Below are 22,067 nucleotides of genomic sequence, written 5' to 3' on the forward strand. Positions count from 1 at the left end.
TGGATCAAGTTGACTCGGCAGTTACATGCGCACAGATGCAAACAATCAGGAGGATGAGGACAGGCAGTGGGAGGGATTGTGTATGGGTTGAGTTTGTGTTTGTTGGATGAGTCTACTAAAAGGTAGACTGGGATAACCCTGCTTTTTTTTGGTCAGTGGGTGGGGCTGGCGTGCTTTTTGGAGTGTGCATTGAACTGCTCCAGAAAGCAAGTGCAGTTACATAAAAATGAGGTTACGCAACAAAGTGCTGCCTACTGAGGAGGTGATGGTCTAGTGGGTAAGTGGTGGGTTTGAGGCCAGAGGATCCTTAGTTCAAACCCATGTCAAGCTGGAAAATCAGTAAGGGCCCTCGGGCAAGGTCCTTATTCCCCAAATTGCTGCCAGTGTGCAGTTGAGTACCTTACATGGCAGCACCCTGACATTGTGTGTGAGTGTGTGCGCAAATGGGTGGTGAATGCGAGGCATCACTGTTAAGAGCTTTAAGCTTCTTATTCAAATGAAAAAAGATACATCAATGCAGTCTACGAGGTCTGTCCGTAAAGTATAGGTCCTTTTTATTTTTTTCAAAAACTATATGGATTTCATTCATATGTTTTTACGTCAGACATGCTTGAACCCTCGTGCGCATGCGTGAGTTTTTCCACGCCTGTCGGTGACGTCATTCGCCTGTGAGCACTCCTTGTGGGAGGAGTCGTCCAGCCCCTCGTCGGAATTCCTTTGTCTGAGAAGTTGCTGAGAAACTGGCGCTTTGTTTGATCAAAATTTTTTCTAAACCTGTGAGACACATCGAAGTGGACATGGTTCGAAAAATTAAGCTGGTTTTCAGTGAAAATTTTAACAGCTGGTGATTCTGTCGCTTTAAGGACTTTTCACGGTGCGAGACGTCGCGCAGCGCTCTCAGGCGGCGTCATCAGCCTGTTTCAAGCTTAAAACCTCCACATTTCAGGCTCTATTGATCCAGGACGTCGTGAGAGAACAGAGAAGTTTCAGAAGAAGTCGGTTTCAGCATTTTATCCGGATATTCCACTGTTAAAGGAGATTTTTTTAATGAAAGACATGCGGGCGGATTGCAGCGTCGGCTCGCAGCCGCCGCGACGCTCCGCCACAGGAAAAACACCTCTGTTGGAAGCCTTGAGGACAAGTTGGAACATCTCCAGCTGATAAACAATTTCTCATATACTCACTCCACTGAAAGCCATCAAAAGCCGCCTGGATTTTACAAATGGTTATCAACACGGAGGTGTTTTTCCTGTGCCGCTGCGCCGCGTCGGCTGCGTCTGACGCGCGGACCCGTCCGCACGTCTTTCATTAAAAAAAATCTCCTTTAACAGTGGAATATCCGGATAAAATGCTGAAACCGACTTCTTCTGAAACTTCTCTGTTCTCTCACGACGTCCTGGATCAATAGAGCCTGAAATGTGGAGGTTTTAAGCTTGAAACAGGCTGATGACGCTGCCTGAGAGCGCTGAGCGACGTCTCGCACCGTGAAAAGTCCTTAAAGCGACAGAATCACCTCAAAATCTCTCATCAGCTGTTAAAATTTTCACTGAAAACCAGCTTAATTTTTCGAACCATGTCCACTTCAATGTGTCTCACAGGTTTAGAAAAAATTTTGATCAAACAAAGCAACTTCTCAGACAAAGGAATTCCGACGAGGGGCTGGACGACTCCTCCCACAAGGAGTGCTCACAGGCGAATGACGTCACCGACAGGCATGGAAAAACTCACGCATGTGCACGAGGGTGCAAGCATGTCTGACGTAAAAACATATGAATGAAATCCATATAGTTTTTGAAAAAAATAAAAAGGACCTATACTTTACGGACAGCCCTCGTATTAAATTTCAATTTTCAATTTATTTTCATTTATATAGCGCCGAATCACAACAAATTTGCATAACTTTACCAACCCCTAGAGCAAGCACACAGGCGACAGTGGTAAGGTAAAACTCCCTCTGATGATTTGATGAAGAAACCTCAAGCAGACCAGACTCAAAGGGGTAACCCTCTGCTTGGGCCATGCTACCGACACAATAGACAATACAGGAAATTATACAGGAAATTTTGGGAGATTATTGGAGTCCATGTTGGTGTCCAGGACGGAAGGCCTGCAGAGGAAAACACCCATTTACCATTTATTGCACAGGCCTCAGCTATGGAAAAGCCTAGGCAAAATGAATTATTTCTGCCTTATCACAGTCACTGTGATCATGTCTTGTGTTATTCCTCCTTTGTGAGCTATTGTTTCCCACTGCATTAGTTATTATTAATTCATTAATTTATTCATTCATGTCATTTAATTTATACACTGCCTACTTACATAAACATTTTTCAAGAACAAAAAGGAACACAAGGAAGATAAATCTTGTATTCTCTGCTCCTTATAACAAGGCTTAAAAATTAAAAAAGTATATTATTGTTATTAGTGGTACTAGTAGTAGTAGTAGTCGTAGTAGCAGTAGTATGTTTGATTTGGCATAAGAAGTTTTTAGTTTGCTTTCAATTTCCAAAGGGGTGTCACCAACACCACCAAAATGCCTCTGGACACAATTAAATAGACCAACAACCAATCAGAGCAATGAAACGTGATGTATGCGGAACCACACAAATTCTCAACAAACTGAATTTGATAAGATAGACTAACAAGCTAGTTTGAACATTAATTACATAACTTAGTTAATGAAATAGTGCCATGAATCACAGCCTACTGCTTTGTTTGTGTTGATGTTACCACTTTATAAACTCTATTCTGCAACACTTGCACAATAGTTTCCATAAGTACAGCTAGGCTAGGCTTGGTAGCTAATTATAGTATCTTCTTCTGGCTCATAGTTCAATAGACCTTTGGTATGATATTATTTGTAACACTTACCATTTGTACATAGGTTGAACATCATCCATGATAGTCCCCATAAGGTGTTCTTGGAAAATCTTGGAAGTTAAGCAGTTTAGGACTCCAGACTCCCAAATAAAGCTGGCAGCATCCATTTTTGCCTCATTGTGGATCCTGATCTGCACTGGCAGTGACTCCCAGTTTGGTCACTTTGCTAATCTATTCTTCCAAGTGTGCAACCAACGGAGAAACAACAGCCATTGGGTTTTCACTGTACCACATCTCTTTACCAACCAGCGGATCTAGCCTAGCCCAGCTGTAGTTGTAGAAGCCAAATGTCTGTCACTGTATGAAGCCCGCCCACCATATCAGATAAACAGTTGTGATTGGCCTGGGCCAGACTAATCTGCAAGAGCAAATCAAATATGAGCTCTCAGATTCGTCTGGTTCCCAGACAGACAGGCTTGGGTTTTAGACAAATTGCTGGCAAATTGCCACATTATCTAAAACACTTAATGAGAAGTGCAAATGAGGTTGTGCTTCGGTTAAAATATTACCCAGTTGTGTAAACATACACTGGATTGTTCTTTTGGCTATCTTTTCTTTTCACTGCTCCTGCTTGCCACAGTGGAACTGGTATGGATCTGGATCTTAGTCTGCCTTGCAGGACCTTGTTGTTGTGAGGCAACATTCCTAATCCCTGTGGTATTGTGTTGCCATACACTTCAGTTCAACCTCTATTACCTTCATCATGTTACGATGAAGTTGTTTTCACCTTCTATCATCAGTCCAGTTGTGTTTTGAGCACTAAAGTACTGACTTTTATCAATGTTGCCACACCCCCACATTTTTGTCATTCAGCCAATCAGATAAATGCTATTCATTTCTATTTCTCGTTTACAGGTTCATGAAGAATGCTGGCTCTGTTGTAGATGCAGTTACGTGGCAACAGTAGGTATTTTACCTTTTTTTTTCTTATTTATTATTTTGTCCTGATAAATATCCATTTTTTCTGATTTCTCACTCAACTAACCTTAAAGCCAGCCCATGTTTGTTCCGTGTGCAGTCATCTCCTCTTATATGGGTATTAATGAGCATTATTAACCATATCTAACACTGCCATACTGCAGACGTGCATTTTCTCAAACAAGGTATAGTCTGAATAAAAAGTTGAAGTTGAATTCAATTTTAGTTAACTTTTTTGTGTTGATACCAAATCACAAGCCATATTTATATGATATATTGATTATAGTTGGAACATTAATTCACACAGCTAAGCCACTTTCTTAGGTTGCTTGATAGCTGTAGTGATAAAAGTAGCATTGCTAAGAGTTACAAATAAATAAACCAAAATAAACTTACTTTAAACTTGTCCAAATCATTTTATCTGGAAAATCATCCCTCGTCACCTTCCTCTAGCTCACCAACCACCAGCATGTCCTCCCTCACCACATCTATAACCCTCGTCTTTGGCCTCCCTCTTCAACTTTTCCCTGACAACTCCATCAACATAATCCTTCTCTCAATATACCCATCAAACCTAATCTGCATATGCCCAAACTATCTCCAATCTCACCTTTCTCATGCTGGGTCCAAAATTAATCCAGATATAGTTAAGAAAATTTACAAATGATAGTCCTGACCATTCATTCAAATTCACACAGCAACCTTATTGTTATGTGTCGGACGCAGCTCGGAGAACCGACCAGCATTTGAAGGACCCAGTATGAAATAAGCAGAGCACGGTACAAAGGCTAACTGAATTTAATACATAACAGTGATACAAAAAACAACAAAAGAAAGTGCGGTCTGGCGTGGTGCGCTCCCAGCAGCGCTAACGGTCCGGAGCCAGAAGCTGTTCGGACCCAAGGACCCCGCCGACACCCCCCAGGTGGCCGCAACAAACCGAGTCTGTGAAAGAAGGAACCATTATGTGAGTCCACACTCTACACACAGAGAGAACACTTAAAGGTGTACAAACAGCAAACACTTCCTGGCTTGATTACTAATCAGCTTCCCAACCTGCAGACATGGAACATCCAGTTCACAAAACTCCACTGCAGTGGAAGCCGATACATGACTAACATACAGCTCAATATAATAAAGGTGTGAGGGACACCACATTTACTGACTGTATAAATGTTAGTCACAAAATCTAACGTACCTCAGGAAGTGTGCTGACGAGCATGAGACCTCACCCCCTCCTCTTTCACAGACCGTGCATCAAACCCTGGACGTTCTCTGCATCCACTGATGATGAGATGGCTCCCGAGACGACGATCTCACCCGTCTGGTCACAAGGTCGAGTCTCTGGCAAATACACATTGTATACTCCAGTCTTAAATGCCACCATGTTCCAATCTATATAGATGCACCTCAGCTGTGAGTCCTGACGAGCCGCAGGTGATCAGGGTGAGGTCCTGATAACCTCAGCAACACAGCCACTCAGTCCCAAATGCAAGCCACCTGGAAGGAAAACCAAAAGACAGAAACAAAAAGGCAGCCAGGCCCCCCCAGCCATACAACACTTATTTGGCTATAGTTAGCATGAATCTGGCTCAATCAATGCTTCTAATATGGGTTAATCAGATAACAGGCTGCTACATAGCTAATTCAATTTCAGTTAAATTTATTTAGTTTATGTAGCGTCAAATCACAACAAAACTGCCTCAAGGCGTTTGCAAAAGTAAGGTCTAACCTTACCAACCCCTAGAGGAAGCACACAGGCGACAGTGGTAAGGAAAAACTCCCTCTGATAATTTGAGGAAGAAACCTCAAACAGACCAGACTCAAAGGGGTGACTGTACTCAGTAATTTAAAGGACATGTCGCATGTGTTTTAATGTCCCAGTTAGCTACACAACATCAAAGTACTCATGATTGTGAAACTCTCTGCGCACATGCACTCATAATTAGTGGTTTCTGATGTTTTTATTCCTCACCTGAAGTGAGGAAAGAGGTACATTTCCAGAAAGCATCCAACTCCGCAAATCTAGTAATTTCTCTGCATGTGACGTAAACAGAAACATCCCAGACAGAGACAGACAGAGGGAAACGAATGAGGTTCTGTCCGACAACAAAGCTTTGAAGCTTTTCTTTGAAAGCAGTGGCTCGGATTTACAGAGCAGACGACACAGTTCACCCCGAAACTCTTAACTTTTTCAGAGTCTGTCAGAACTTAAAGTGTTGTGATGCTGCTGTTTGTGCCACAGCCTCTGGTTTACTGCTGTGGACATGTCTGGACATGCAGTATTATATCTCTTATTGGAGAAACTCAGAAGACACTATTTTCAGGAGATAATGGACTATCTAATGTGCCACGATCCTGACAGAAGTTGAGTTGAAGGCAGAGCTGTGATCGGACATTATGCGCACGCGTGCGCCGAGAGCGAGTGGCCCTGGACATTATTCTCTGGCCGAGTGGAACTTGAAAATGATCTTGCGCTGTGGATCACCAGTGTGAAGTTGGCACCAGGTTGGCACCACATGCATGGGGGCTTGTTTTTGTTGTGGATTAACTTGGAAATCTTTACACTGGGTGAGTGGAATGTAAATTTTTTTTTCATCTTTTGCTTTGTGTTCTTTTCAATGGAGCTATTTACTTTGAGTGAGTGTGTGTGTGTGTGTGTGTGTGTGTGTGTGTGTGTGTGTGTGTGTGTGTGTGTGTGTGTGTGTGTGTGTGTGTGTGTGTGTGTGTGTGTGTGTGTGTGTGTGTGTGGGCACAGCAGCTGTTTTAACCCCCAATTTAGACGGACATCTGGCTGAATTTGAACAAAATATAATCAGTATTAAGCTTGTAGACTCTCTCAAATGTCATAAAACTATCAATCTCTATAACGAACTTTTTACAAGAGAATTAATTGTTGAATAATCCCTTAATAAAAAAAGATGATGTGCGGGCTAAAACAGCTGTTATGCTGTTTTAACCCACACATCAGCTGTTTATTGCCATTTAATGGACGTGGAATGCCTCCATGATGACACAGATATATATATTTATTAGATTTTTCAGTTATATACAACATTTGTTAGCGTTTTTAACAGGCTGCGTTTATGACTAATTGCCACAGGTGTATAAAGCCATCTCACAGCTGCTGCTTTTACCGTGACTGCATCAAAATGAATGGTTATCAGTGAGAAACAAGTCGTCATAACACAACATCATACTTGTGTAATCTTTGGAATTAATCTGTGCCTCAGCTCATTGAAGCGCATGCTGGGACGCTTCTAGTAGCTACGTCACATGTCGCAAACACTCGAGTACTCACGAGTACTTTGTTTTCGGAAGTCTCCATAGCTGTTTGCTGCGAATGGATGGATGAGCTTTATTGTCATTGTCATTACAAGTACAACAATGATGAGATTAGGTCCACACTCAAATTGCCACAGACAAGATACAGCAATTAATCCACAATTATTACTTGTCTACCGTAATAATGGCACACATCAGAATTAAGACAACACATATACATTTGACATTGTTTATGTGCACTAAACTTGAAACAGTCCATTTTCCGAAATGAGACTGTGAGTGTGTTGCAGCCCCTGCAACAGGAGACGCGCCGCCCATCAGCTTGGGGGGAACGGGGGCCTGCCGCAGCTAAAACTGCGCAGCCCCCGGAGGGGTGAAGGAGTGGCTTGAGCGGTAGACGGGATGGGGTGTGTGATGGGGGCAGGAAGGGAGGTGGGGGGGTAAGTGGAGCATGCTTCAGTCTTTGTCCATGTGTGAGTCAGTTACTGTCCTTGTACTGGAGTTAGAGAGATAAGGAGGCAGCAAATATTCCCCAAGGCCGTAGAGATTCTTCTGGATGAAAACAATGGGGCATTTTATCCTTCAAAGGCTGATAAGCCTGCCATGTTTGTGGATGAGCAGTGAAAAACACTTTTTCAGCTTCACATGAACAAACCAGATCCCAAATTATAAAAATTCCCCGGCCTCTGAAATCTTCACCTTCTCCTGCAAGGCGCGCATTTGCTCCAAGATGTTATCCAGTTTGCGTCTGAGTTCAAGGGTTAACGCAGTCTGAGAATACATTGCCTTGCCGAACTCATTAGATCAGGGCAGCACATAAGCCAATAAGTACCAGCCCTCCTACTATGAAACCAAATATGAATAAATCCTTGACGTCCTCCACAGAGAATGGCGCAAAGCATGCGACACTCCACGTCTCCCAGGCGTCGAGAACATAGCCCGCAGGGTAAGTTCCATCCGTGCATGCAGGGTTCCCCGGCCCTGATCTTCTTGTAGAAAAAATGGTGTCAATAGCGTTCAGAGACCAGCTGATCAATTCCATGGATAATCCAATATAGTTTGAAGAATTCACAGCCTGGTGAAGTAGGGACATTGAAGGTTGGAGCAGAAATAGAGGAGAGAGGAGGAGATGCGACCGCCCTCACCGGAGTCCCAAGCTGAATTAATGCCGTATACTTTGAAACTGGTCACGGAAGTAAACAAAGTAATCCCAGTGGATCATCGGATAGTAGCCTAAATCTAAATCATTATGATTTCACTGCGACATGTCCTTTAAGGTTACAGTTAAGGTTGCAGTTGTAGTACTGTGGGTATATGATGATTAGCTCCACTCTAACAACATACACAGTAAGTTACTTTGCCATTACTGTGTCAATATACTACACTGTCAAAATTCACATTGTAAATCTGTTTTGTAACAGCTGCGTTACTGAGATGCAGCAATGACTGTTGCATAGTAAAAAAAAAAAGCAACAGGAAAAACAGACTGCACGGGTTAAATTACTAACACCTGTGTTTTATCTATTGCACAAATACGTGCAATCCTTGAATGGCTTGATCTTTTAAAGGCTTTATTTTTAATCTTTATGCACACCACACACACATAAAACATGTGAACACAGACACTTAGTGTAAGCTCATCTAAGTAGCGATTGGTCATTAAGGTGAAGGTCAAGTCTAATTAGGAGAAATTAGGAGAAACGGAAGGAAGAAGGGCTGTCAGTAAGACTTAGAAAAACACCACCCACACTGCTAAAGTCAAACCATATGTTCTGGCTCATTCTCTCTGTCAATTAGCATGTTTTACGCTGAAGGTCCAGATTCCAGGCTAACCAAGCTGCGTGACAGCAACTCTGACCTCGACAAAAGAAGCCAAACCAATAAAAACAAGGACCACTCATTAACACGTCTACAGTTTTTTGCTCCGCCGCAGCTGGTTGAAGTTGTTTTGAATGTGTTTGAAATGCAGAACTCATAACATACTGGATCAGACAATCTTGCAGACTTGTCAAACAGTTTGTGGTCAGTGTGTTATGTTTGATTTGAAACATTTTAGTGAAGGATTTGATTACCGCTCAGTCACACAACAGTTATATGTGGTTTGCATGATGCTTTTTCCCTACGGTGCCAAATATTCAAATATAGAGCATGCTGTCTCCATCAATGGATGATGACGCTCTGTGCCGGAAACAGTGTAGGGCTTGTACAGTGAAAACATAGCTCAGTGGGTGGATGGGTGTGTTGGTTAATCCATGCCAACCAAATTAAGTAAGCAATAAATCAAAAACTAATAAATGCTATGACCTTGTAGTTCTCCAGTTTAAAGGAGATCTCCAGCATTTTACAACCTAAACCAACTGATCAGAAACAGCTTCTTACCTCAGCACTGCAGAAGCCCAATATGTCCATACAAAAAAAAACAAAAAAGCCCACAGTGATCATTATATTTACTTTCACTTGTGTTTCAATGCAGACACTATTAACCCAAGATATTTCATGTTTTGTGTGGTCAGCTTCATCTATCCATCTGTCCATTTTCTAAACCCACATATTCCAGTTAAGGGTTGCAGTGGTGGTGGGGTTGGGGCACTGTACAAAAGGTGGGGTAAACGTGGGTACACCCTGAACAGGTTACCAATCTATCACAGTGCTGGTCAACTTCATTTCATTTCATTTGTTAATATATATCCATTGCATTTCAACCCTGCAATGCAGTCAAAAAAAAAAGGTTGGACAGGACCAATTTATTTAAAACTTAAATAATGATGCTATTTCAAACAGGTGATTGTAATCACGATTTGGTGAAAAAGCAGTATCCACAAAAAAGTCTTTCAGGAGCAAAGATGGGGAGAAGATCTCCAGTTTGTCAACAAATGTGTGAGACAGTTTTCAAATGCTTAAAAGCAATTTTACTCAAAGAAAGGTGGGAAACGATTTGCATATTTCTCCCTCTACAGTGCATAATATTAAACAATTCAAGGAGGAATTTCAGTGTGTAAAGGGAAAAAGCACAAGCCTGAGCTGCACACCCATGATTTCTGATCCCTCAGAGGGCACTGCATCAAAAACTGCCATTCATCAATAGCTGATATAACCACATGGGCAAGGAATGACTTTGGGAAACCTTTGCCAAGCTCTACTATACAAACTTTACTGTGTAAAAAATAAGTTTTATCCAGGAATGGTGTCAACGTCTGTAGGCTCATAGGCATCTGGGTTGGGCCATCACACAGTGAAAATGTGTATTGTGGTCAGATGACTCAGTATTCCAGATCTCCACATTTCAGGCCTACAATAATTAAAACAAGGTGGGACACTAAGGGCCCCTTCACACATAGTGCGAATTTGGTTGAATCACGGCGAAACAGCGCAAAACAGTTAGAATTAGTGAACCACGATAACATCGCACTGGCGGGCAGGCGTGTAAGATCCTGCTACAAAGATGTCATGCACGCTCCTGCACGAACACAGTGCGAGCAACTGGAGCATGTGTAACCACATCGCTCCGCTGCTGTGGAATAAATAAAAAATAAAAACCAGCGGGTACCTGTGGAACCACATCGCGCCACTCCTGTGGAAAAAAAAAAATACATGCCACCCACAGGATTCGAACCTGGACTTTACTGATTGCCAGCCCGAAACTTTACCACTGTGCTACTATCACTGGCCTGCAAATGGTGTGGGAAAATGCCTGAAATCGATGACATGGACGTATTTAAAAAAAAATAAATAAAAGCACACACCACAAAAAGCACCCTCTTATCAAGTATGAACCGTCTGTTTCTCTGTAGATGACCCATGGTCATAGATGTACAGTCATGAAATGACATTAACGAAGCTGTGCACTGTTATCATGGCCACATCTACTGGTCCAGTGTGTCCAGCTGGCCCGCGCGTGTGTCCATGTAGAACAGAGCTCACATGGATAACATGACAGTCAGCTTGCCTACTACGTGTTATGATCTGACAGTCCATTGTCACCTGGGACAGCCTGTCAATGTGCACGCTGTGGATGGACACACCCCCTGTCAGTTCAATGCACACCAACACACCATCTGTACATCAATATATCAGCAGCGCCCCCACCCCCCCGGCACCACATGTTTACGGATGTGGGGGCACAACACACACGCGATTCACATGCACGGCACATGTGTTTGGGGGGAGCCAACACTCTGTCACCTCACGTGTGTTGCTGGTTTGCAAAGCCACACCCTTGGGGCACTTAGACAAATTTCACATCCAGCTCGACAATGATTATCTGCTGACTGTTTTCGTGATAATAGTGCGAATGCCCACACATTTTCTAAGTGCCACACAAGCGGTGTTAGATGTGTGTGTGTGTGTGTCAACTGGAATTTGGCCAACACCTGCCGTGAGAGGGTTTGATGGACTCGCACAGCTGCTGGTGTGCGCAAATAGTTGTAGTAACAGGTGTACGAGGCATTCTAGGCAGCTACGAATTTACATGTTTTGGATATGATTCCTGCTTCATGCGCAATTCGTGTGCAATTTGACCAAATTCACACTGTGTGTGAAGGGGCCCTAAAGCATTTACCACTTTGTAATGTTGCCATTCTTTCTCACAACATTTAACATTAAGACATTTTTGAGACATTTTGACATTAAGGGCACCAAGCAATGAAGCATTTCAGGTATTTTTCCACCATTCATCCTACAAGCACATCTTAAGTTGTGTAACAATATGGAGTCATCACAGATAAATTTTTTTAATTTCAAAATTCTTCCCACATTCTCTATTGGGGAAAAGTCAGGACTGCAGACACACCAGTCCAGTACTGGTACTGCAGAATGAGGTTTTGCATTGTCTTGTTCAAACATGCATGGATGTCCCTTGAGAAGATGCTGTCTTGAAGGTATATATACATGGTAACAGTTTTTTCCATGCAGAAAACTTTAATCCTTAATCGTTTTCATTTCTTAAAAAATTATAATGGGGCCTTCAGCGTGTCCAGCACTTAACGATAAACACGGCGCGAGGATGTGTTCCACCTTAAGAAGCTCCATTACGGTGTCAACTCCAGCTGTGAAAATATAAGCAAGAAAAGTGAATGAGACAAATTTTCCCCTTTTACAAGAATTGCTGCCTAAATGCCCCTGAGCAACACACTTAACATGTGTCCTAATTGCTGCAGTAAAGGGGTGTTAGTGGTGTGAAAAAAACATGCTCAACAAAATCCTATTTTTCTTTTTTTTTACTATGTACTGATGAAAGATTCACGATTAGAATTATTACACATACAGTATGTCATAAATAACTTTCTTCAAAAACTCCTAGTGTTTTTTTTTTGTAACCATTCAGACATGCTTTAAATGTGAAATAATGACAGATTATATCTTTTTTGTTTCTTATCACTGGGAGTTCAGTGCTGCGTGCCAGAGAGTGCAGTTAGCCGATTATTTACAGCTGAGGTGGGAAAAAGAGAGATCATAGAGACCTGAGGTCTCCTCCTCCTCTGGAGGCCGAACATCACAGAGGGGCCGTAAATTTCCTGACGGCATTCCTCAGGGAAGCTACTCTTCAGCTTTTGTATTGTGACTGATCTGATGATAACCTGCTGGTCAGCACAGAGCTACACTTCTTCCCGTGTTTAACGGTCCACACACCAACTCTCACTACGTCATTTTGTGGGGTTACGTCCACTACGTGTCACCATCACAGCATTTCCAGTGTTTTAGCACAATATTTTTATAAAGCAGTTGTTTGAGTTATGACTCCGTTTTCTAAAATCTAAATAGAAACCAAATGTGATCATTTTTACATCATTTAAACCCTATATTATTTGCAAATTGTACAAAGACATCACATCACATGCTGTTATTTTACTGTTTTTGAAACATATGAGCTCATTTTTTTTTGATGCCAGAAACACATTTCAAAAAAGTGCTCATGTATGGGCTCTTGCATTGCTGGCTTTTGCATTTCATCATGGGTTGCACATTCTCACTCAGAGGCAGATCAGAACTACACGCGGGCCATTACAACCCAATCTCACACCATCCACATTTCACCTTTTAGCTGGGTAGACCATGATTTTTGTCCTGCTAGAAAATTAGAATTAAAAATTAGAAATCTGTATTATTATTGCATAAATAGCTCAACACTAGCATTTTGAATAAATAATAAAAATAAAAATATGATATTTAGAGCATCAGTACCATAAACAGTACCAAAATGGCCTGTACTAGCCCAACGCCCATGGATAAATCCACTCGATTCTACCAAATTGACTAAAATAAAAATTCTTAAAATATTTATTTTAAAACTAAATAAATGGAGTATATAGAATTCCCAAATAACAATAGGTAACTATTTCAGTAGATTTCTTTAGCCGTACTATTTATGAAATATGAGTTAATAAATAAAATATATTTTATTATGATCACACCCAAATTTGGCTGTAAACCTGACAGCAATTATTGAGAAAATGTTAAACATGTTCCAAGGTCCTTCTAAATGAAATATATTTAATCCTATTCCAGTTCATACTTGGTAAATGAATAATAATAATAATAATAAATTTATTTATATAGCACTTTACATTTGATCATCTCAAAGTGCTACAGGTTAAAAACATTAAAATATTAAATGCTAGAATTAAAAACATAAAACCATAAAATAACAACCACACAAAACATGGCAAAAAGTTGATGTAAAAATAAAGCAATTATTCGAGGTAAAAATGACAGGCTCAATTATAAAAGGTCTAAGAGAAAGCTGTAATAAATAAATGGGTTTTCAGTCCTTGTTTAAAAGAATGTTCAGACTGTGGCATTCTCAGATGCTCAGGGAGAGCATTGCACAGCCTGGGAGCAGCTGAGCAGAAAAGCCTGGTCTCCTATAGTCCGAAATTTGGTCCTGGGGGGCTTTAGGATGTTAGCAGTTCCAGAGCGGAGGTTGCATGTGGCAGTTTGGTGCTTTTTGTTGTGCGCCATTACGAGGCTCCGTGCCGATGCGCGAATTCCTCTGCACGTCTTTCATTACAAAATCTCCTGTAACAGTGGAATGTGCCACAAAAGTGCTGATGTACACCTCTTCTGCAATTTCTCTTGTAGTTAGACGACGTCCCGGATCAACACAGCCTTCACTTTGGAAATGATCTGGTCGTTTCAGCCTGTCGATGGCCGCTCGGAGCACGGCGTGCCTTCCGTCGCTGTGGGCCGTCTTTAATCCGGTTGTAATGGTCCTTAATCTGTGTGACGCCCAGAGTATCCTCACCAAAAGCCATCTGAATCTTCCGAATGGTTTCCACCTGGCTGTCTCTCACAGTTTCTGGAAAAATTTGATTCAGCACTGCTCCAATCGCTCAGCCATTTCCCTGACAATGAAAATCAGACGAGGGGGGTGGACCAGTGCTCACTCAAAGCCTGCCCACAGGCGAATGACGCAACCGACAGGCGTGAAAAAATGCACGCATGCGCACGAAGGTGCAAGCTTGGCTGATGCAAGCGCACATGATTCAAATCCATATAGTCTTTAAAAAAAATAAAAAGGTCAGATAGTTTTCTAACAGACCTCGTATTGTTCAAAATGTGCATTTGTGTTTATTGTTTGAACCTTTTTGTTGTACAGTCTTTCACACAAGAGCCAAATTACCTTTATAAAGTGTCAAAACAGTTGTTTTATCATAGTGTGTTTTGAATAAATGTGTGTGGAAAATTATTTCGCTTTACTTTTCCTTTCTTATTTCTGATTGTAAACCTTTATTACACTTATAAAACACTCATACTGATAAAATACTGATTAATATCACTTTGAGCAGATGGAATCAGTTAATCAGTGAAATCACCTGGTGGAGTCAGTGGCTGCAAAGAAAACCTGCACCCTCTTGGCCCTTTCTGGAACACGTTGCCCACCCCTGCATTAGGATGAGGGGCATGTTTATTCGAGCTTGTCAGCTCAGTGGTGGCTCTTAGTATATAGATGCAAAGAAGTCCAGTTCAGTCTATTTATACAGCACCAAACTGTAATGCTGCTTTCACATGTCAGCTGTAAGTGGCAGATGGAAAACCGGATGTTACATTGTTTTCAATGAGAGGATGACAGAAAAATTCTGCCAATTCTATTAATTGACACTCGGGCACCACGATGACACTTGTCATCAAAAGTTAAAACTTTTCAGACTTGTTAGACTCTTAGACTTGTTGCTTTGACCCCAACTTTTTTTAAATGTGTTGCTGGCATCAAATTCAATATGGGTACATATTTTTCAAAAAGCAATACAGTTTATTGGTTTCAACATTTAATATGTTGTCTTTGTATCATTTTAAATTAAATATAGGGTTTAAATTATTTGCAAATCATCACATTCTGTTTTCATTTACATTTTACAGCACATCCCAACTGTTAAGATATAGGGCTGTAGTATTTCAAATACTTTGAAACGACATCATTTTCTGAAACAATTTGAGTGTTTTTCCAAACTGAATCATTTTGTGGTGGAAATGGTTAGTTCAGTGCATAAGCATTCTGAAAGAGTCATTTTAGGAAGAAATTGATTCATCATGTTTCAAGTACTTCACATCACTGAAATACATTCTGATGCAATTCATGTTTGGAGCATTTGGAAACAGTGAATCATTTTCTTCAGAAATTTGTTCAGTATTTCAAACATTTTGACATTCTAAATTATTTTCTGGAAAAGGGACTTGTTTTCCAAAGCAGCTGATTTATTTAGTGTTCCAACCAGTTTGAAGCAGTAAATTTTTTTTTTTTTTTTTTTTTTTGAAGCAAATGTTTCATTCTGAATTTCTAGCATTTCAAAAGTGAATAATCTGCTACAGCAGCTGATTCATTTGTTGTCAAACAGGAAATGGTGAATAACTTTTTGTTTTCATTTTTTTCCCCAATTAATTCTTTTTTATTTTGTTTTGCAGAGTTTGGTAAATTTCGTTCAAATTTCCTAAAACACACACACACACACACATTTTTCTGCCGCCGTAATATTTGGAATATTTTGAGAATAAGAATAAGATGAACTTTATTATCTCAAAGGAAATTATTTTGGCAGAATACCGAACAGTAAACAGTGAACACTGTTTTTTAGGTTTTTTAATACAATAAGTACAGCAAATTTATGCGAAAATGATTGAAAACATTTTGGGGGTAAAACTGAAGACATGTTGTGGTAAAACCAGAAATTTCTCTGGCTGAGTGAGGCCATATCACTTTCAAATTAAGACAATGATGTGGAAAGTGATTCTCAATTTTTTAGTATACTAAAAAATTGAGAATACACATGTACACAGATTGTATTTGTGATGCATCTGTGTGTGTGTGTGTGTGTGTGTGTGTGTGTGCTATATTTCTGTGTTCTTTGTTTACAAGTGTTTTTTTTTTCTTTTCAGTTTGTAAAGATATCTTTTGATGCACCTACCTGTTGTTGTATTGATGCAGGTGTTTTGCATTTGTAAGCATCTTATGCATTTGCTCGTGTCTTAATTTGGACGTGCTGTGGCCTCTCACGGCCACCATAAATCCACCCATGCAGCTGTGCCTACAGTATAATGAAAGCAATCTTTTTTCTCCTCTGTGGTTCTGATGGTGGTAACACAAATAAAACAAAAATATGTTTCACAGAGAACAAAAGGAAGCAACCAAAAAGAAGCTGCATCTAATGTGTTAGATCCTATGTGGAGGTTTAACCTTTCAGCATAAACTGAGGGCCACAGAAAGGTTTTACACATCTGATTATGATTTATGTAGTAATAATACAAACGGAATCAGTTTAATGGTTTTCATACTTTTCACAATAAATTCACATTTATGATTAATATTTTTTCGCTGCAGCACTGTTTTTGTCTTCTGTGTGTCTGGGTTTTATTTCATGGTGCATTTCTTTATTCTGTGCCATAAGTTTGAACTACTTTTAGTCATGTGTCATCTTTGTTATGATTTTCACACTCAGTATAAACAATGAAACAAGCTGAACAAGTAGATTTTTGCCTGTGAGCACAAAAGGACATTTTTATCACTTTACTGGATTTAGGTAATTCTGGTGATAATGGTGACATGTCATATATATATATATATATAGAGAGAGAGAGAGAGAGAGAGAGAGGGAGAGAGACAAATAAAAATTACTTTCTAGTTTCTGGTTAAATTTGAGTACGTTTTCATTCTCCATGTACTGTAATCAATATTTTAACTCCTTCACTATGGATTTTCTGTATAAACAAGCTATCCAACTTGAAATAATTAAATTCCTGGATCCCAACCTTGGGTCTCACTAAAGATCACAGGGAGGGCTCAAGGTTTTGTTTTCCTTGAGGTTGTCAAAATTAGAAGTATACATGTTACATAAAGTCATTTTAGCTCACTTATTGGCTAATCAAAACTAATTAATATCATTATATCATCAACTAATATAATACCTGTTTTCTTTGGATGAATCAAACAGAATAGAGGAAGGAAAAAACAGTGATTTAAGTTATATGTGTGTAAAATTTAGTTTTTAACTAAAACAAACCCATGCACGCGTGTGAGCATACAAATGTTGGGTGTTTTTTTTTTGGTGGGGCGGGGGGAGGGGCTTTGTCCTCCCGTCACAAAAAGCGCCACATTTTCATGACGGTATTACAAACTATTACCTTACCTTAAATTAATTTACTTTTCGTGACACCGTCATGAAGTGGTGTGAGACTGGGTTGCAAAACTCACACTCTGAATGTTTTTTTTTTTTTTTTGTACCTGATCACAGTAACATTCATGTTTTTAATCTTGTTTCCTTATATGACCTGGAGTTTTGTTCCCTTGGGTCTGAACTTAGAAATTGATTTGAGTGCTTGGGACAGATGACAGGATAACAAAATATTTTGTGTGAAGTTATGATTTAATCCTTGCATTGTTTACAGTTTGAAGCCAAGAACTTGGGGCTCGTCCAACATTGTGACCAAAATCTCAACAATGTTCAGCCCAGATTGCAGCGGTGAACACAGTTCCTCTCTGTTCTCAGCCAGTTAAATGATACATCTGTTGTTTTTTTATAGACTTTCCCAAATACTTATAAATGATATTTTTTTGTGTGTGTGTGTTTTCTTATTGTGCGAGCTGTTGTGTAATTTTAAGATCTGGCAGTTGTTATGGTCATATGATCGTCCTATTTTCTCTTTTATAATACAGGGATTTTTCCATATATCAGACTGAAAATTATACTATGGAGATGCATATTTTAACTAACTCATTGCTAAGTAGTATTTACAAAATTATTTTGTTCAAAGTGAACATTACTACACACATTCTGTCATTACTAGTTATTATAATTTAATGCCTACAGTGGGCGATAAGGCAACATCACATAGCACGAACAAATCCAGCGACACTTACAAACCAAAAGAAAAAATCTGCATCAATTCAACAACAGGTAGTTGCATGAAAAAAAAACTTTCAAAGAAAACACAAAAAACTATAACCTGCAGCACATATAACAAGAACAATCCAGGATTTCTGACATCCACCAACCCGGATCCGGTTCACCTCCAAAATTTTGTGGAGTCTTTCATATCTCCCTGTGGTGCAAATTTGACCAGAATCCATGAAGTAGTTTTGATGTAATCCTTCAAAGCCTATATTTGCTGTTTTGCAGTTGTGAATCTTGCACCATCTCACGGTCCGTGATTCATGCAAGAGGTCGGTTTCAGCAAAGTTCTGGTTCAGGGCACAATGTAAACAAACCTTGTGAAGTATGGACAACAAGACAAAGTCAGGGCGCAGCAGAAGTCCATCACAGGTGCTCCACCTCCTCCAGATAACCCTTTCAATTGGGAGAACGTGTCATCATCATAATCACCCGTGAACTCGCTGGATCAACGTCATCCATTGTTTACATACACTGTGAGACACCGGAACTCTGTTGGTGCATTCTGGGAAGCACAGTTGGATTATGGGAACTGTTAATGTACTGATTAAAGTGAAATCTTGATCCAGAATCTGGTGTCGCAGACCGAACGGTTCCCCGCTAAAAATCAGTCCGCCCTGCCTTCACTGCGCAAGCGTCATTTTGGAGGTCAACAGTGTCATTTCTGAGCGTCACCAGCGATTCACTGACTATCACCTGGTTTCTGCTTCAAACTGCACTCCAGTCAACATCTATCTCAGCGACAGATATCTGAATCTTTTGTACAACAATCATTTCCACATAAATTCAGCATTACGAGTATTTTGTATTTTGTATCGTATTTTGTCATAAAACACGAACGACCGATCAGAGCGCACAGCAGCTGCTGCAGCGCCTACGTCATTTCAGAGCGTCAGTAACGATTTGCCAGTCACCTCGTTTTCTGCTTAAAACTGACCTTAGAATGATTTAAGAGGTTTTATCTGATGGTTAATAATCCCATGAATCCATTTGAACACTTTGGGTGAAGAGAGTCAGACTCTGACATGTTGCTGTGGTCTGAAATTTTTAGGGGGGAACCATTCAGTCTGTGACACCAGATCCAGATCACCAAAATTCAGTGGAGTCTTCCATGCCCTAATATCTATTTGTGGTGCAAATTTGGTGAGAATCCGTGAAGTACTTTTGAAGTAATCCTTCAAAATCTAAATAAAGTTAAATCTTGATCTGGATCTGGATTACCTCCAAAACTGAGTGGATTCTTCCATGGCCTAATATCTATCTGTGCTAAAACTTTTGCCAAAATCTGTGCAATAGTTTTGAAATAATCTCACTGACGATCAGACAAACAAAAAAAATAAACACCGATAATTTTATTACGTTCTTGGCGGATGTAACTATTTAATTTGATAGTATGTCTGTTACACATTCACACAGCGCATGCAAAAACACAGACATGTTGCAAAGCTCCACAACACAATGGATGAACTAACAACACAAAAAGAGGTTTCCGCCTGGAGGACTTTCCTCTGTGCACCACTGTGCTCTGTTATCTTTGAGCTATAGCACATACATGAAAGACAGAGAGGCCAAAATGTATGTATTTTCTTTGTTGATGATTTTAAAGTTGCTATATTTTCATATTTTATTGTTTTAGTTGTGATGTATCAAACAGTCCATCTTTAAATGTCCTCTAGGCATAAACATCTTCTTGTCATTATTACTTCTGTTGTGTTGTAGATCTTTGCCGTGTGTTTTTGTTTTTGCATGCATTGTATGAATTTGCAGCAGAAACATTATCAAATGAAATTGTTACATGTTCTGTAGACTATATTTGTGTTCTCTGCAAGAGTTTATTTCATTTTCAAGGTTTTTCTTTGTTGCAGGTGTTTTTTTTGTTTGTTTGTTTGGTTGGTTGTTTTTTTTTGTTTTTGTTTTTTTTTTGTATTTGTGTTTTCTGCATTTACCAGTGTTGTCTTGATTTATACATGCTGTGGCCTCTTTCAGCCACCTCTCAGCAACATATATGATCTACACAATATGTGTACCAGAAATATTCTGGAATTGGCTCTTGACTATATTAGAATGCTGCTCCTGTGAAAGACTTCCAGAAGTGCACAAAGCTGTAGTCCAGAAGTGAAAGTATTGTTCAAATTTACAAAGTTTTTATGAAGTTCAGAAAAATTAAACCTGAACCCTTATCTTTATCTTAAGCCAAACCCTAAACCATTTAACATAAAGTAATTTGTAAGGTTGCTTGGCAGCTGAGACATCAGGTTTGGAGCTTCCTTCCAATTCCTACAATGCACAGTGCCCCTCCAGAAATGGCAGTTTTGAAAAAAGAAAAACCTGCCCTGTTTCATACTACATGGAACACATACAGCTTTTTTGCAGGTTTAATGGGTGCACCATTTTCTGTGATTATGAGGACGAAAATCTAAATTTAATGCAATGTTAAAATCAAAGCCTCATCAAAAGGCTGTTTTTTCATCATCCAAGTTATATATTCTTCCATTTGTTAAAATAAATTGATAAATATTGGATTGCTTAATAAAAATTATTAATAATTTACTGTTTTTAAATTTTAGACATAAAGCAGATTTGTTGCCATTATTTGTGTCTGGAATTTATTTCATGTGCAGATGGAAAGTTTATTTTTTCCTCTCAGAAATTATTTAGAATTTATTAGTGTTTGCACCACACTGAATAAAAACTGCACACTTTTGTCAGTACTGATAAATTTTAATGTCATATTTTTCTACATAGAAAATGTGGGAGACTTGGGGCAATTAGACTCTTAACAACCAGGGAATATATCAAAAACACATTTTTTAAACTATCATCTAACATTTTATTTAACCTAAAACAATTACCTAATGAATATAATACTTAAATGTTTGTATGTTTACATCATATTAACTGTAGAATTATTTAAATAAATATTAATATTTAGTATTTTTACTAAGCTAATAAATAATTATTAAATGGAATTAATACATATTAAACTTAGTGACTTTCTCAGAAATCAGTATATTGCTCTTCACCCAAGCTCCCATTGCTGATTATTTCACACCTGACTGTGTAATATTTTGGCACCAAAAATTTTTTTTAAATGGTATACCCAATTGGGATCTGAAAACAGATGTAATCTGGGATACTGCAGAATATTGTGAGCATTTGGGAAAGTTTTAAACATGATTTAAAACATTTGTGGTATCAAGACACATCCACAAAATGTGAATAAGTGGATGTAATTTGTGCTGATGGACTGGAGCAGGCACAGAGCGGAGAGGACAGGTTTTGGCCAGAGTGTGTGGTGACATATAAGAAACCTGCTTCATTTTTACATCCCAGAACAGTACTGGACATGTACACACCATGCGTCCTACTTTAATTTTGTTTTGTATTTTGCTAGTGTATAATAATTTCTGCTTGAATGTGGATTTGGCTGCTCTGTTATTTTGTTGCGAGGCTACTGTTAAAGCTAAAATTAATACACAGTGTAGGTTGGTTTTTGTTTCAGAGTGAGATGTGAGTGATTTCATTGGAGCGGGGTGACTACTGACTGGGGAAGGATTATGAGCGTAGGTCATTGCCCTGGCAAAAGCATAGATATCATACACATGT

General features: G+C 39.5%; 1 protein-coding gene across 1 annotated transcript in view; it reads left to right on the plus strand.

Annotated features, from left to right (window-relative positions):
- hpse2 (heparanase 2) overlaps window positions 1-22,067 on the plus strand; it is a 174,616-nt gene that overhangs the window by 119,705 nt on the left and 32,844 nt on the right. Inside the window, exon 6 of the mRNA XM_034185268.1 lies at window positions 3,736-3,783. Within this exon, the coding sequence (XP_034041159.1) occupies window positions 3,736-3,783 (48 nt within the window). The remainder of the gene's footprint in view (window positions 1-3,735; window positions 3,784-22,067) is intronic.

The sequence above is a fragment of the Thalassophryne amazonica genome, chromosome 13 (assembly GCF_902500255.1).
Source record: "Thalassophryne amazonica chromosome 13, fThaAma1.1, whole genome shotgun sequence".
Lineage (NCBI taxonomy): Eukaryota > Metazoa > Chordata > Actinopteri > Batrachoidiformes > Batrachoididae > Thalassophryne > Thalassophryne amazonica.